The sequence below is a fragment of the Diabrotica virgifera genome, chromosome 8 (genome assembly GCF_917563875.1).
Source record: "Diabrotica virgifera virgifera chromosome 8, PGI_DIABVI_V3a".
Taxonomy (NCBI): Eukaryota; Metazoa; Arthropoda; class Insecta; order Coleoptera; family Chrysomelidae; genus Diabrotica; species Diabrotica virgifera.
Window position 1 is genome coordinate 221,840,393 of NC_065450.1, and position 17,933 is coordinate 221,858,325.

The 17,933-nt window shown below is 34.4% G+C and overlaps 2 protein-coding genes across 3 annotated transcripts in view; both read left to right on the forward strand.

The window, feature by feature from the left end:
• The window catches only part of LOC114342014 (serine/threonine-protein kinase S6KL), a 342,669-nt gene that overhangs the window by 81,682 nt on the left and 243,054 nt on the right, over positions 1–17,933 (forward strand). For both annotated transcript variants that reach the window (XM_028292815.2, XM_028292821.2), the window contains exon 6: positions 618–776. In XM_028292815.2, coding sequence (XP_028148616.2) covers positions 618–776 — 159 coding nt within the window. The remainder of the gene's footprint in view (positions 1–617; positions 777–17,933) is intronic.
• LOC114342041 (autophagy-related protein 101) lies at positions 772–17,469 on the forward strand. The gene has a single exon (XM_050657442.1). It carries the CDS (start codon positions 988–990, stop codon positions 1,645–1,647), a length of 660 nt encoding a protein of 219 aa, XP_050513399.1. The 5' UTR covers positions 772–987; the 3' UTR covers positions 1,648–17,469.

Consider the following 17,933-nt stretch of genomic DNA (forward strand, 5'->3'; position numbering starts at 1 on the left):
ACAAAAATCATAGTTATTCTTATGTATCATAATTATTGTGGTTATTATTGCGACCGTATTAACAATTCAATTGTTACTAAACTTAATTTCCATCGGCTTCTGGAATTATAATCTATAGGGAAAGAGATTTTATATTACCAAATTATTTAATTATTAATAAACAATTACTTATCTAAAATTTTACTTGAAAATTAAAGATTTTGTTGGAAAAACCCGCATTTTCCGGGGAAAATTTTCGTCGAAGTAAATCGGGAAAAACACGTCTCTATGCAGAATTTAATTACGGTGAATTTTTATTTGGGTGTTTTTGGTGTAAAGTTAAAATCTTTTTAGTTATAGAGCAAAAATTGAAAAAAACACGATTTTCGGGAGCCATTTTGTTTATAAAAAGAGTAGCACACTATCTGCGGACTATATTATTAATATATACAATCATAAGATTTGATTCCAGCAATAAAATTGCTGGTAAATAACTTTTCCTTGTATTTTGCTAATTACCCCAGAGTATTTATCCGGGCTTAGGACCGGCTGTGGTAATCGCAGAACTACCCGATCCACCCCTCAATTACCCCAGACAGTACAGTTTCTTTAAAATAGTAATTGTTTATTTTTTTTAGATTTTCTCCACAACGCCGGTATCATCTACAGAGACCTGAAGCCCGAAAACATCCTCCTCGATGCCTCCGGCAACGCTCAGCTAATCGATTTCGGCCTATCGAAGTGGCTGTCCTACGGATCCACCACCAAGACCATCTGCGGCACACTACGTTACATGGGTATGAATTAAACCAATCACCCAGAAACCCAGAAGCTCTTAGTGCTCTTTTAAACGAACTGTTAAATAATTAGTGATACATTTTTCACCAAAAACAATAGCACCTTTACATTTAACGTATTCTTTCTCTCAGGCAACGATCTGTGATCTCTATTGTGATAAGTCACAACTTTTCCTGAGCTTTAAGTTTGTATTTTTGTAAATTTAGCAATATGAACGCGAGATCTCAAATGTTCGAATTGACCGTGGAAGGCAGACAAGCCGACGAAGCCGTGGCCAGCATCTTTCATACTGTGCTCTTCCACCGATCTCTGGGTAAGTTCACGTACTCAGACGAAGGTAGCTACTCAGTCGGTACTGTCGGCTACACGGACGTAGATTGTGACTTTATCGACTTAACTTATGTATGTTGTTCGTCGTCGACTCTAGAACAAGCCATCCGTAAAGAAATAACATGTTTCTCGGAACAACTTAGGGGTAACGAAGGCTCAGGCATGGGCCAGATCAGTTTAGAGTTCTTTCAAAAGAAGCCCAACAGGTGGCGCTTCCAGCCCGAATGTATACCCTGGGAAGTGTGGACTGTTCGATTAGAATTAATTAGCTTAAACAACGAAGGGGAGAGACAGGTTTGTAGGGAAAAGGTCGGCGAATTGCTCACCGATAAAATCATCTACATCACCGAGGTAATGAATAGGCACGACTACTTGCCTAAGATGCCTAGCCAGAGCGAGCTCAACTTGATCTTCGACACTAGTTTTCCGGACGTTCAACCGTATTTATTTAAATTGAATTACTCGATTTCGGGGCCAAGTGGTAACGCTTCGGTGGGTAGTACTGTGAAGAAGCTGATCAAGGGGACTCTGACATTTTAAGGCAGAGCTAGGGCAGCAATTAGGAGAGTGCGTGTTCTAAGGGAACGAGTCAGTGAAGGTAAAGAATTTTTGGTTGATGCTTATAAGCCAACACTGGGCGGTAAAGGGTATAGATATCTTGTTAACAAGACGTTTTTCATTTCTCCTATATATTTCATGTCCTAAACATAAGTTTATTCATTTATTTAACAAGATATCTTCTAAAACATGTTTTTCTTTATTGTAAAGTATATTATACCACATCACTTTACCGTACCAAATATCTACCCATAAACAAACTAATAATATCACTATTTTAGTAGTTCTCAGCATCCTTTTACAATTTTTATTCATCATATACTCTTCACATACTATTGCACAAGAAAGCTTTTAAAAAAATAAAGAAAAACCATGATTATTACCCGAATATTTCATTTTGTAACAAAAACGTCCAATGTTTGGTTATGAGAAATGTAATCGATTATCAGATGGGTTAGATCTATTCCCAAAAACTTCTTTTATTGAAACACGTAGTTATTACTCGAGCAGTAAACGAATCAAACGTCAAGAAGTCACAGCCAATGGCTTTGATGAAATGTCACCCGCCAGACGTCAACTGTCATCTGTCAAACGTGGCTTGCCATGTTAAACGTTAATGGACAGCCTAAGTCTGACGTCACAAATGTCACAAAATTGGGAGGAGCTTATATTGACTCAAAACAATTTTGTTTGTAACGTTAAATTGTCATAAGGAATTTTTCAGTTATGTGTGCTTTGTGTGGCAAAATAAGACTTCATTTAGGTATTTCGTTAAAGAAACGTGTTAATTAAGAGATTTTTATTCGTTTTTGCTCAGGTGGTTTTTATTCCTTAGTGGTTGAAAATAAACATAACCTCAAAACTGTTTACGTTCTTATCATTGCATTAAATTAACTCACCTGGGCAAAAACGAATAAAAATCTCTTAATTGACACGTTTCTTTAACTAAATACATAAATGAGTAGTCTTATTTTGTCACACAAACATGTTTATAAACAAAATTGTTTGGAGTCAAATATAAGCTCCTCCCAATTTTGTGATGTCAAGACTTAGGATGTCCATTACCTCTTCCGTCTTTCAAACATAGACATAATAAAGGGTAGACCAGGCAGGGTATGGGCCGCTCGGTGCATTGAGGTGTAACGCCAATATCAATGGACAATATTATCTTTGAGTGGTCTAGCCATCTTTGTCACATGCGCGGGATTGTGCTGTAAAAAGAGATAGACAGACCACCGATCGACTGCCCGCGCGTTACGCTTTTTTGCTCAGTATACCTTGTCTATCCTTAAAATGTCTATGCTTTCAAATCATCTTCTGAAAGTTTATTTATCAAGCGTAAGTTTTTGGTTGTTGCTGTTAAATACTTTTCTGTGGACACAACTTTTGTTTTTGACATATCTTTGGAGAAAAAAGTCATTCGAGGCTAAGTCGTAATGTTTACCATTTCTGATTGTGAATTTCTGTATACGGTGAAATTCTGTATACAACGGTGTATACGTTAATTGATTCATACTATTCACCAAGATTTTACTGTTATCTTATTAATTGAAATGTGGTTTTCAGTCTCCTAATAAAGGTTTGTTCCAACCCGTCACATTACCATTCTTGAATGGTTACGAGTATGCGCAGTAACGAAAAATGTGTTACTGCGCATAAATATTTGTTATTGCGCATGCGCGTAACCATTTCAGAACGGTAATGTGACGGGTTGGAACAAACTCTAGTAATTGAGTATTCTTTGGTTTGTCCATGGAAATATAGTAAAGTGAGACTTTTCTGCCTTACTTTGTAAGACAATATACTGCGTATTTTCAATAAAAAAAGATTTTTTGTTGGGTTTAACTATCGTATACCCATTTGATTTTTTAATCGAGCACCTGATTGGGTACAAGAGATTTCAAATTACAAAAACCTCTACTCAAAAACACTTATCTGTAAGTTGCAACTAACTATACAAATATGTCTTACTTATGTATGATATACTTACTTAGTGTGTATTTAAACACCGAAAATACTTAAAATATCGTAAAGTCTGACATTAAGTTCCATTATTTAAAAGTTGACACCTAGTTTGGTAGACAACTTCATAAATCTTTGTAAGCTTGCACTTTACTTTCTAAAACGATCAAAATGGTATTCAAAGTTAGTAAAACATTTACGAAAAACAGAAGATAACAAAAAAATACATACTCGATGGCTTAGTGTGAAAACCTCGTATCTCATTTTACAAAAAATTTTACATGAGTGACTTTAAACTGAATTTCTGCATACTCTAACCCAAAATATATATGAAAAATGTATGTGTAATGATCTAAATGTACTCAGAATCAATGATATATAAAGATTTTTTTTTATTTTAAGTTAGAGTATGCAGAAATTCAGTTTAAAGTCTCTCCTGTAAAATTTTCTGTGAAATGAGATACGAGGTTTTCACACTAAGCTATCGTAATATGAAATACCATAACAGTATACAGTGTGACCGATTTAGATTGAGGGTTTTCAATCTAAATGACACACACTGTACAAGGAAGCAAAAATTCAACACTCAGTACTAGGCGTAGGAGCCAGGGGGGTTGAGTGTGCACTGTTATGTCCTCTCGGTACCTTGTCGTTTTTTTAATAATTTTTGGTGCTTAGATTCAATTTTTCTAGGATACCAGATTGAAAGTACGTCAGATAATTTGTCATTAACTTTGTTTAAATAATTGTATCCTTTAAACTATAACAGATATTTAATTTTGCCAAAATGAAAATTGTTCCTTTTGAAATTATGTACAAAATGGCGTTTGGTAAACTTTGATCCGATTGTTAGAACCGGAGTTATAACAAATTTCGTGAAAAACAATTGCAACATATTTATTCAGGTGGAGCTTTTCCAAGTATAACTCGGCTTTCATACATGTATCTTGATCCTGGGGGTTGTTACCCCCAATGATGGGGTTGATTTGTTAAAACACCATTTACCAGAATATATTTATTTAGAACACTAAATACGACAGTAACTAGTTGGTGGACAAAGTTTTTGATCTAACCACGTCGATGTCTGAATAATGAATAATCTCTTCTTTACTTTCTCCGTATCTATAAATAAATCGTAATTGTTTTGTTATGATTGACTACACCCGAATGTGACCATGAATTCCTAATAGTAATTTCCTTCGTTGTTTTCAAAACGAGTGGCCTACATTGCAAAACCAATGTCACCCATTTACGTAATGTAAACAATACATGTAAATAATATTTGTTTGAGACTTTAAAAATTAAATCGATATGGATTACTCTTATTTTTTGAATGCTAATGTAAATCCTGTACACATGCGATTAACTTTCAAAAACCCCTCATCTTGTACTTTTATATTACAAATGAGGTATTCTATTTGGTCTTGATCAATATCATTCCAAATCTCGAGAGCTACTGCTTCTACCTCTTGTAAGGTTCTAGGTGGTGGCAAACGCTGCCGTAGTCTTCTGCCAATTATGTCACACAAATGTTCGATCGGGTTAAGATCTGGACTATGCAATGGCCAATTCAAAGTCCGAAGATTTACCTGTTGTAAATATGTATTCGATTCCTTCGCTATACCGGGTGGTGAATTGGAAAACGGGACATAGGAAACTCAATGTAAAATTCTAAACTGTTGAATTCCTGCTTCCCTAAATATTTTACATCAAAAGACATTAGAAACTATTTTTAGAGGATTGAAATCTGCATTGAAAGCAACTGTTAAAATTGTTCTACGAATTAAACATATTCCGAAATTTTGTAAAAATGTAATACATTTTTCAGTTTTTCAGCCCAAAATTAGGCCACACACAGTGCAATGATGTGTCACAATGAAGTTATTATTTTCACATTTTTGAACTCTCAATATTTTTATTTTATCATTTATTGTTTAAAAACAATACAGTTGATAAGATACCCTCAGTTGCGGAAAAAGTATTAATAATAAATATTTTCTAATCAGTCAATGGTGTGAGCACTGTCAGTTAAATAGTAACGTGTGACCTAACTTTTACACATATACCTACCTACTGTGGCAAATGTATTATATTTTTCAAAATTTTGGAATGCGTTTAAATCGTAGAAAAATTTTAACTTTTGATTTTAATACAGATTCAATCCTCTACCTACAAATATTCTCTCATGACTTTTGATGTAAAATAATTAGGGAAGCACGAATTCAAAAGTTTAGAATTTTACATTGAGTTCCCTATGGCCCGTTTTACGATTCACCACCCGGTATAAGATCACTACTTGAACACCAACTCAACGCGGGTCAAATTCCTTGTAACGAGGTCCATTTTCACCAAACAACAAAAAAATACGGACCTAATTGAAACTTTAAATAATAAATCTAATTTTCACAACAAACCAGACACTTGTTGACTGTTAACAATTTGACATCTATTAAATTGGTAATTTCTCATAGCCTCCTTTAGGCTTGTCTATTAAACTAAGCAGAAAATGAGGATTTATTGATGAAAAACATGACTAGTTGTTAACGTACCTAACTTTTTTATTATCCAACATAAGCAAATGAACCAAAAAAGAAAATATTAATAAAGCCTAGGGCTACAATTGAGTTTTAATTTCAATATTCTACAGGGTGTTTGGTAAAGAATGGGCCATAGCTTAACCTTAGATTCCTGAGGTTAAAATAGGTCGATTTAAGCTAACTTAAAGTACAAAAGTTGATAATAACCGAAATACAGGGTGTCAAAAACTTTTATTTTATTTATTTTTAAATATTTCCTGACAGGCATGGGACAACAACACGGAATTTGGTAAGTGGTGCTGGTATTGTACAGTCTACTAAATTATATTAAACAAATGATTCTGGCTACTACCAGAGGCGTACGACGGGGGAACGTGAATGGTTGACCGTTCCCAAATTCTACGCCACTGCAGGAATTGCTATTTTAGAGCAATTTTTTTGATTCTCCAATACTTTTTATGTAAATAACATACTCTTCATTCGTAACGATAAAGCCATTAGTTTTCGAGATATTTGAAGCTAAAAACGAAGGAGCATAATACATTAATCAAAAGAGTGTGCCTTTTCATTTTTAACTTCAAATATCTCGGAAAATTAATGACTTTATCGTTACGAATTAAGAGTTAATTATGTACATAGAAAGTATTGGAGAATCCAAAAATTATGCTAAAATAGCAGTTTCTTCAGTGGCGTAAATTTGGAAAGGGTCAACCATTCACTTTCCCCTGTCGTACGCCTCTGGTATTGACCAGAAACGTTTATTTAACATAATTTAGTAGGGTGTACAGTACCTACACTTTCTGTCAAGTATCATAAGGATATAATAGTTTTATAGTACCGGACACACATTTTGACATATCCGTGTCATACTTGTTAAAAGGTGTAGGCACTGTACACCCTACTAAATTATGTTAAATAATCGTTTCTGGCTACTACCAGAGGCGTACGACAGGGGAAAGTGAATGGTTGACCCTTCCCAAATTCTACGCCACTGATGAAACTGCTATTTTAGCATAATGTTTAGATTTTCCAATACTTTCTATGCAAATAATATACTCTTCATTCGTAACGATAAAGTCATTAGTTTTCGAGATATTTGAAGTTAAAAATGAAAAAGCACACTTATTTTGATTAATCTGTTTTATTATCCTTCGTTTTTAGCTTCAAATATCTCGAAAACTAATGGCTTTATCGTTACGAATGAAGAGTATGATATTTGCATAGAAAGTATTGGAGAATCAAAAAATTGCACTAAAATAGCAATTCCTCCAGAGGCGTAGAATTTGGGAAGGGTCAACCATTCACGTTCCCCCGTCGTACGCCTCTGGTAGTAGCCAGAAACGTTTGTTTAACATAATTTAGTAGATTGTACAATACCAGCACCACTTACCAAATTTCGTGTTGTTGTCCCATGTCTGTCAGGAAATATTCAAAAATAAATAAAATAAAAGTTTAACTTTGACACACTGTATTTCGGTTATTATCAACTTTTGTACTAAGGTAAGTTAGCTTAAATCGACCTATTTTAACCTCAGGAATGTGAGGTTAAGCTATGGCCCATTCTTTACCAAACACCCTGTATATTTGCTAGAATATTCCACAGGGTGTTCCGAACTTTAAGGAAAAAACACAGTATGATTGTTACACCTGGTATAAAATGACATTTAACTGTCTATTGAGAAATTCACACCGAGAATGCAGTACGGCTAAGATAGGGCAATCATTTCTAATGGGGAATAAACGCACAGGGTTGTCGGTCTTCACCAGTTGTTGATTACTCTCTCAAGAGCGTCTCACAGGAACTGTGGCAACACTGAATGCGCATTCCTATCTTAACCGTACTGCAATCCCAGCGTGAATTTCACGTTAGCAACAATATTTTAACATCGATTTTCTTAAATAATAACGCTATAAAATACTAAAAAAATTACTTTAATCGGACAACAGGTTTAATAAATTCGAGACATGTAACATGACCCATTTTTAAAGTGTTTCGTTAATTTTGCCGCTATGTGTATCTAATAAGTTTAATTAAAAAATTTTTTTTAAATTGAAAAATTTTACACGCGTCAACTCGTAACTTTTAATGACAAACATTTTCAAATTAAAATGTACACCGGCCAATTCGTGACTTTTCTACTACCTGACCCTGCCAACTCGAAACTGTCTACAGGTGAATTCGAAACCATTGATTAAATCATTTGAAATTTTTGTAGGATATTGTTCATTACAAAATACCTCTTTTGGCTCAGAATTGAAAGTTGTACAATCATTTTTGCAAAAGTTATTAATAATTTATTAAATGTTTACCTTTCATTAATGTCGATTGATAAACAAAGCTCCAATTATTTTTTACTTCAACTCATTTTAAAGATATTTCAATAAACCAATCGGTTCTTTTTTCAGTTTTTTTGGTAAAATGTTTTAACTTATAGACGAAAATTCTTAAAATCGGCTATTTTTCATTTAAATTGTCAATAAATAAGTAAATGATGAATACCTTTTATACCACCTTCAAAGAGGGTAGGTAATTGTTACGCGTACATACCTGGAATACCGGTATTAGAACTTATACATACTTATACTACTTAGAAAATGAAAGTTATAAATTCACCGGTAGTTGATGGGTTATCGAAAAATTAGCTGAGGGCCAGAGTTGCCAGTTGGCTTGTAATTAGGATGTGGGATTAAAATAGTTACGAATTCACCGCGACCCGAAGAATTACCTTTCAAATGAGGGGGTTTTGAAAGTTAATCGCATGTATGAAAACTGAGTTACACTTGGAAAAGCCCATCGAGTTATCGAGAATGTATGTAAGTTAATCGCATGTATGAAAACTGAGTTATACTTGGAAAAGCCCATCGAGTTATCGATGATCGAGTTATCGAGAGTTATCGAGTTAGAATGGGATTCTAACTCGATGGAAAAGCCCCATCGAATGCATATTTTGCAATTGTTTTTCATGAAATTTGTTATAACTCCGCTTCTAAAAATCGGATCATATTGTACCAAACGCAGTTTTGGTTGGAGGGGAGGTTTTAGTAAATTTGAAACGGGTCTCGCTTCCTTCGGACAGCGCACACAAGAACCAATTTAAATGTTTTTCCTTAGGAGTCAATTCAGTCATACCGCTTTTGTAATGTATGCTTGAGTATTTATTATGCGACGTTTACTTATTTTCTCAGGTAGAAGTTGTTTTTTTTTTGAGGTGACGAAGTGTGACGTTTAGAAAATTAAGCGACGCGTATGTATGAGTTCATTTTTTAGATTTTAGGGGTTACAGAGTTTAGGAATCGATCTTTATACAGGCCGTTTCTCATGATCGTTCGTTTTTTTTTTGTAAGGTTTGTAGTTAACACGTTCAGTGCTGATGACGCACCGGTGCGTCAAGCTGTTCTTGCAGAGGTGCGCATGACGCGCCGGTGCGTCATAGGCCCTATCGAATATAAGGTTTAGTATGCTAGAACTTGTAGTGTGAGTATCGTAAGAGTGATAGCACTGAACGTGTTAAGGTGGTCTAAGTTAAAGTACCAACGCCAAAAACATTTTTTACTTTAGATAGTTCTATTGATCAAGAAAGATATGAATATGATGCACGTCCTAAGAAACGTTCTACTGTATACTTCAAGCTTAGCATATAGTAAGACAGTTTGCTTTCAAATTATATATAATTTTTTATCTTGTCACATGTCTTAAACGACACACTAATCTGACCACAAGACATGCGCAGTGTATATGTTACAGTTAAGTTGATTCTCCAGTTGAGTTGAATTTTCCTAGTTCGAGTCAACTCAAAACGGCTGATTTTAGTAAAAATTGATTTTAAATATAAAATAAAGATATTTATTCAACATTTCCTAGTAAAAGTAGACTCCAACTAGAAAAAGTATACTCTTCCCAATGACATTTAGTAAGAATTAACTAATTCTTTCACAACATAAACACAAACAACCGATTCTAAAAATAAAATGTTACTGGGTATGTTTTAATCGTGATAAGTAGTTGAAACAGTCAAAACAAAGAGATGCGCACCAATCAAAAAAGCATGTGAGATTTTACATTTACTGAATCGATCGAGGAATAGTCAACTCAAAGAGTTAGGGAGAGTCTACTTCAACTAATAAAAGTTGAATGTAATTTTTCAAATCAACTCTAACTGAGAATCAACTTGAACTGTAACATATACATTTAAATTCTACATTTAAATACATATTCTGCTTAATAATAATTGTGGATCAGACATTAATATATACTATGATGATACTTTACTGAGAGAATTCTGTTATGTTGTATTTTTCTTATTTTTCACACATAAACATACTTATAAAAAAAATGTTTCACATGATTGCCGTCTACTTTAATGCATCGACTCAGTGATCTGAACACTAATTTTCTTACAGGTGGTAATTTTTAGATTGGTAGAATAAGTACTATCAATTTTATTGATCAGGAGATTCTTTTCTATATGAACATCATTTCTCAAATAACAGATGCGTTTTTTGAGTCTTCTCACCTTCTTTCGAAGGCTGGCGGTCCAAATAACCAATGGTAGGTTTGGAAACTGCTTCACAAAAGATCTCTGCGAATGAGCGGCCAAACCATCTTGTCAGGACTAAAGTTTTTGTCTCAGTACTTTTTGTATATTTCTATGTATAATCTTGATTTTCTTTGTTTAAATAACATTTTTACAATACACTCTTTATATCACAAATTTTTGTCGTATCTCGGCGACATTGTAAATTCTTACGACGTGCATCAACTTATAACTCATGCGAACTGTGCACGGTTTTTAAAATTTTACGATTTTTAGTGTATATTTTCGACAATAAAATTATTGATAATGGTATTTTGGTTATTTAGAGGACGTCCTGTATAATATACGTAATATTGTCTGCTTGCTGCCATCTATGATGGCGCTGTCGTATTATAATGAATGTGTTCATGTGACAAAAATGATTATTATGTTTATGAGATTTAAACGAATCCAAACTACACGGGTATGCGACATATATGTTGTGTCTTTGCGACAAAAATATCACTACAGACAGTACACATTTATGGCATCTTAACCTCACTTTCGGAATTTTGAGAAATAACACTTATATACTGTTGCAATTCGAGGTACTGTACTTGCTGGTATCAGTTAAAAGCAAAACGATCTGAAGAAAAATAAATGGACTGTATAACATTAGGTTTGTTCGTAGTACGATCAGCAACCGCTGCCAACTATCAGACGCATGCGCAGTTAACAGTTAGCGTTCGTAGACTGTTTCTGAAATATGGTGGAGACGCACTACATCCACCAGTTAATAACATAAATATGGTTAGAAGAAAGGATACCAGCAATATGGAAGAAAAACATCATAGTGCCCATCCACAAAAAGGGGACAAAACAAAATGCTCGAATATAGAGGAATTTCACTCCTAAAAACGGGATATAAAATCCTCTCAAATATCATTCTTAGTAGACTAACCCCTTATGCTGAGAAGCCGGTTTTAGGGCAAATAGATCCACAATAGATCAACTGTTTACGCTGAGACAGCTTCTAGAAGAGGGATGGGATCTATAACAGACCTATCGACAATCTCTTCAAGGGCTTTCGACAGGCATATGATAGCGTAGAAAGAAGCCAAGTATGGAATGCCATGGCGGAGTTTCAGTACCAAAGAAACTCATTCGGATGACCAAAGTCTGTATGGAGGGTGGAATATCAAAGTACGTATAAATAATAAACTGTCTAACAGCTTTGAAATCAACAGTGGACTCAAACAGGGTGATGCGTTATGTCCACTACTTTTTAACTGTGTATTAGAGAAAGCCGAAATAAAAACAGAATTGCTATCGGTTCAAGGTCCCAAGTTATTACTAGCGTACGCAGATGACATTGATCTCGTTGGAGACTCCATCCTATCCACAAAAGCCATTTTCAACAAGGTGGAAGGAGCAACAAGCAAAGTAGGGCTGAGGATTAATGAAGAGAAGACGAAATATATGTGTATAAATAGAACGACACGAAGAGACAGGATAGGACAAAATGTGACGATCAACACCTTCAATTTTGAAAGAGTACAACGTTTTTAGTATCTGGGGCCGTAATCACAGATGACAACGATGTTACTGAAGAAATTAAAGACAGAATCCAATCAGAAAATCGCTGTCTATTCGCACTGGATAAGCTTATAAAATCAAAAAATCTTGCAAGAAGTTCCAAGATCAAAATCTATAAATCCATCGTCAGACCTGTACTAACATATGGTTGCGAAGCGTGGACCTTGACCAAATCAAACGAAGAAAAACTCAGACGTTTTGAACGAAACATACTTAGAAAAATTTTCAGATCCCGTTACGACATTAACAGAAACCAGTATAGGATCAGAACCAACATCGAATTAAAAGCACTCTACAATGACACCGATATTGTCCAATAAATTAAATCACAGCGACTTTGATGGGCAGGCCACGTGCACAGACTTCATAACGAGAGACTTGTAAAACTGGTATGGGAGGAGATTCCTACAGGCAAAAGACCACTCTGACGTTCCAGAATGCGATGGAGAGATAACATCCAAGCAGATCCCCGAAAAATGAACATTCCATTTGACCCTAGGTTGGTGGAAGACCGAACAAATTGGAAGAAAGTTGTAGTCAGCCAGGTCCCATCCAGGGTTGTAGCGCTACGTGATGATGATGATGTTCGTAGACTACGAACGCGCATGCGTCTGATCGTAGTACGAACAAACCTATAATACATCAGAGCACAAACAAATATGTGTTCACTATTAGTTAGGTTATACAAAATTGTCATATCAGAACAACTTAATGTCGCAAAATGATGTAAATATATAGTAATACCCGTGTAGCGGATTTTCAACAACAGGATTGTTAAAAGGATATATTTCTGTCTATAATAGTACATTGAAAACTATGCGTCCAAATATTTTTTTCTATTGTGGAATGTTCGTGATTTTAAATTTGACAAAAATTGTGCCTTATATATCCTTTTAGGAAAGCTGTTCAAATATCTGACCTTTCGCAAGAATCATTCACTTCCAAGATAATAAAAATTAGGTCTAAAGAAGCGTAAAGGCTATAGCGGGATAAGATGATCAAAACTGCCCCGCACCGATCAGCCCCGCGACTTGAGCTTTCGATAAAGCATATAAAAATGCCGTCATACAAATTTTTAGGCCATAGAACCTCTAGAGTCGAGAAAAGATTATTTTTTCGACTTTGCAGAGGCAGAATTTTTAATTTTGAGGGAAAAGGAAGAAAAAATCGAAAAAACCGTTTTACCCATTTTTTCCACATAACCCCAAAACTCGGTGGCTAATGAAAGTTTTTTAACATTTTTCCTTTCACATTATCAAATCCTATTGTAAAAGTCCCCAGTTTTACAAGGAAAAAAATTGGAAAACTAAGTTTTTCTATATTTTTTGCACTTTTTCATCGTATCGTACCCCAAAATCAGGTGGTTAGACGGATGATTTTACATCTATTCTATGACAGGCTATGAATCTTCATTGTGAAAATAAATTAACTATTCTTAATGGGAAATAAGCCACAATTTTTTTTAAAAAATGATTTTATTAACGTTTCTACGTCCAAATCGGCTACCGTTGTCAAAATACAAAAAATATTAATAAATTAAACAAACATGTTGCTTAGTAAAAGTAGTACTGCCTAGTAAAAAATTCTTCTAATAATTTATTTAATCTGACTCATTTATATTGGCAATTCAGACATATTATACATTTTAAAGTAGAAGACTTTAAAATGATACATATTGCCAATATTTATGAGTTGCATTCCTGGGACGACTTTACTGAAAGATAGTTCATTCGATTATATGAAATCAACCCTAACTGAAGCATATCCGTCACAAAAAAATCATAGCATGCGATTTGTCTTTAAAAAGACAACCACATGCAATGGTGACAGTAAAATTCTCGCGTTAGAGGTTCCATAGTAAATCACGAGGGAAAACCAGAAAAAAACCTCGTGATACTATCCCGACATCGTAAGTATTAGGTCTTAGTATTAGGTTCGTTGCAATCCGTGACTGCACGCCGGGGTTTGTCCTAGTTGGGTCAGAGAGAGCAGCATATGTGCCTCCTGATGAGAGACTAATAAGTTTCGAAACCGGTAGAGGTGCTTGCTGCACTCTCTGATTGAACTGGAATAATGATGCGGCTGTAGTTTCGTGTTGCAACGAAATTGAAAATGGTTATTCATTTTTGATTTACATGTTTACTCTGATTGGAGTACGACGGGAACCATTCTCGTTGGAACTTTACCGCGGTGAGCAGATGGGACGTGAATTATAAATTGTAAAATTCCCTCATCTTCCTTAGTCTCAGTATCCGTTATGGCTTGCAAATTGTAGAAGCCTCGGAGGTGTTACCAGAGAAGGTTCCCATTGTTTTCAGTCTGGTAGAATGTAGAATAACATTTTTGGATGTTGTTTTATGTGCTATTAGATTGAAAACTTAGTTTTTATTAGGTCTTACTTTAGTTTACTCTCAAAACTAATACCAAATTCTGATCTTAATATGTGCATTAAAAATAGTTAATTACAAAGATGCCACAAGAAAATAGCTTCAGAACAACATTGTGAAAATAAATATTTTCAACCAAAAAATTCTCAAATACGAAAACATCGTGGGGGTGATCGGAGCGGGGGCAGTTTTGACCATGTTATCCTGCTATAGCCTTTACCACAAAATTGTGATCTTAGGGCTTCATTTTTTACCGAATGCGGCCGATGAGGGTTTTACGAGGTCAGGTATTATTCCACTATAATTGGCTTAGGGGTGAAGATATTCAAAAGATACACATTTAATAAACTTAACAAAATACTATAATATGTACAGTTACTCATTGATTACCTTTATGTGTTGTTTAACATACTTTGTGATTAGAGCAAGTGATTTTGTTTAATATCGTAGTTATTTTACGCAAATGCTGTATTTTCTGGAGCAAAATGATGTTCAGTGAATTAAATATACATTTTTTATAAGAAATACATTGATTTATGCAAGTGCGTTCCGAATTCCTCACAAATATAGGAGAAATGATCGATAATGTCCTCTTTATAAAAACTTATGTATACAGGTAGACGGTATACATTAGTATACCGTAGTATACGGTATACCTCTTAATGTATACAAGTACGGTAGTCACATTAAATACTCAAAAGGAGAACTGCACAGTGATCTTACTAATTTTACGAGTAAATGTTACAATTTTACTTCCAAATCAATAGTCCAAGAGGCAGCGCTGAAAAATTTCTCTGAATTTACTAAGACTAGTTATTTCACAGTTGATTACTGTGATTCTGTAGAGAAACATACTGCGGTCGGTCAAGCGAAACGTAGAACAGGGGTTACTGAGAGGGTATCAAAGTTGCTTTCCTACGAAGGTAATTATTTCCATTTACTAAGGCTGAAAATCAGTACACACATTCTAAATTAAATATAAATAAAAGTTATTAGTCGGTCAGCTGTATAACGGGACAGAGCCGGTCGGTCGGCCCCAATGCATGTACAGGATTATTCACTATATTTTGACCCCCTTGTAAACTGCTTTATTTACAGAATTAGAAAAAAATGTAAAATACAAAACTTATTCAGTTTTTAAATTATGATTTTTTGACATATGTATATATCGTACTAGTGACGTCTACCATCTGGGCGTGCTGACGTAATCAACTAGTTTTTTAAATGAGAATAGGGGCCGTGTGCTAGCTCATTTGAAAGGTTATTCAATTCCCTATTCAGTAATATAAACATTAACATGATTGTTTATACAGGGTGTCCAAAAATGTTTTTTAAATTAAACTAATTGTTTAATTAATAATTAAAGAAAATTTGGACACCCCGTATAAATAGTGATCTTAGTGTCTATAATGCTGCATAGAGAATTGAATAACCTTTCAAATGAGCTAGCACACGACCCCTATTCTCATTTAAAAAAATAATCGATTACGGCATCACGCCCAGATGGATGACGTCACTAGTACGATATATATGTCAAAAAATCATAATTAAAAAATCTAATAACTTTGTATTTTGCATTTTTTTATAATTCTGTAAATAAAGCAGTTTACAAGGGGGTCAAAATATAGTGAATAACCCTGTACATTCATTGGGGCCCACCGACTATAATAACTTTTATTTATATTCAATTTAGAATGTGTGTACTGATTTTCAGCCTTAGTAAATGGATTTAATTACCTCCGCAGGTAAGCAACTTTGACAAGCTGTCAGTGCCACCTGTTCTGCGTTTCGCTTTACCGACCGCAGCATGTTTCTCACTTAGTCTTAGTAAATTCAGAGAAATTTTTCAGTGCTGCCTCTCCGTCTACAAGTATATTTGATGTATTTTGACGTGACTACGTTTTACGTTTGAGCTGAAAAAAAAAGTGAGTAAAAAAGTTAAAATACTGTTTACAATGTGTGTTAAGGGATTAATATTGGACGAGGTTAAGGTAATAAGTAAATTCATTAGTGTTTATTAAGTGAACTTACTTATAGATCAGTAATTCCGTTTCTATTATCATCATTTTCTCAAAAATCCCATTAATCATCGGAATAACGGGGAAAAATAACTATTAGTTCTGTAGTCTCGTCGGTGAGGTTATTCAAGACCCGCATTTCCTCTTCTTTATATTATTCACAACATCTTATTTTTGGGCGGTTATAAACACAAACCATATATACTCATAGACGTTTCACGTAAATTGTCAAGGTCAAGACAGCAAATTAGTTACCATTCCAATCCAGAGATGTCGCTGTCAGTAAATTCTCTTGTCATATTTAACAACTGACAGTTGACAATTAAATTAATTTGTTATTTACTTTTTATTTTACAGTTTGTGGCTTAATTATTTTATTATAGTGGTGTTACGTTTTTAATTAGATTTAATCACAATTTTAATCTATTATATTAACCTCCTCCCCGTTTTTATGAGTAGAATTTTTAGTTTACATTGATCATCCCGTGTTGTGTTTCTCCACATTTAAAAAAACAATATATTAGATCCTGAAACAGTTTATTCCAATAGACAAGTGTGTCATCAACATTTCGGGCCTATATATTTTTGGAAGTTTGTAAAAGATTATAAGGTAATATTTATCTAAACAATCATTCTACAAGATTCTTTCAAAAATTTTCATTCAACTCAATATTACACATCAGTGTCTCAGTGCTTTCATTTGACACATGGCAGTAGTGTTTAGCATTTTGAAAACAAATTGGAATATTTGAAGTTTTCAGTAAAATATTGAATAAAACATTGAATTGTCTTTCTGTTGTTTTAATTTCCTGCGAAATTTCATCAAAAATCACGCAAAATTTATAATTTGAAATTCCCACGTAACTATAATTTGTCAATTTAGTTCCCATTCCAATCAAGAGATGGCGTTAATTCGATCCGAAAGATTAACATGGTCGTGAAACGTCTAAGAGTATGTATGGTTTGTGGTTATAAAATGTTCTATTATGTTAAAATACATGTTCCTTCATGTGTGGTCATATCAACTCAAGGGACAGTACTGTTCCGTTCTGTTTGAGGGCAGCGAGGGTGCGTCTTAACTGCGTGCCTGTCGTGACGATACTGCCGAGACCACAACACTATTATCATCATGTTTGCGGTTTTACAATATGGCTAGAAAAGGCAATAAATTACTACATCTGGCGTTTTAAAAGCTCCGAACCTTTGTGTAGTTTTAAGAAACGTCTTCGAATGCATTTCCAAAGTGCGTTTAAG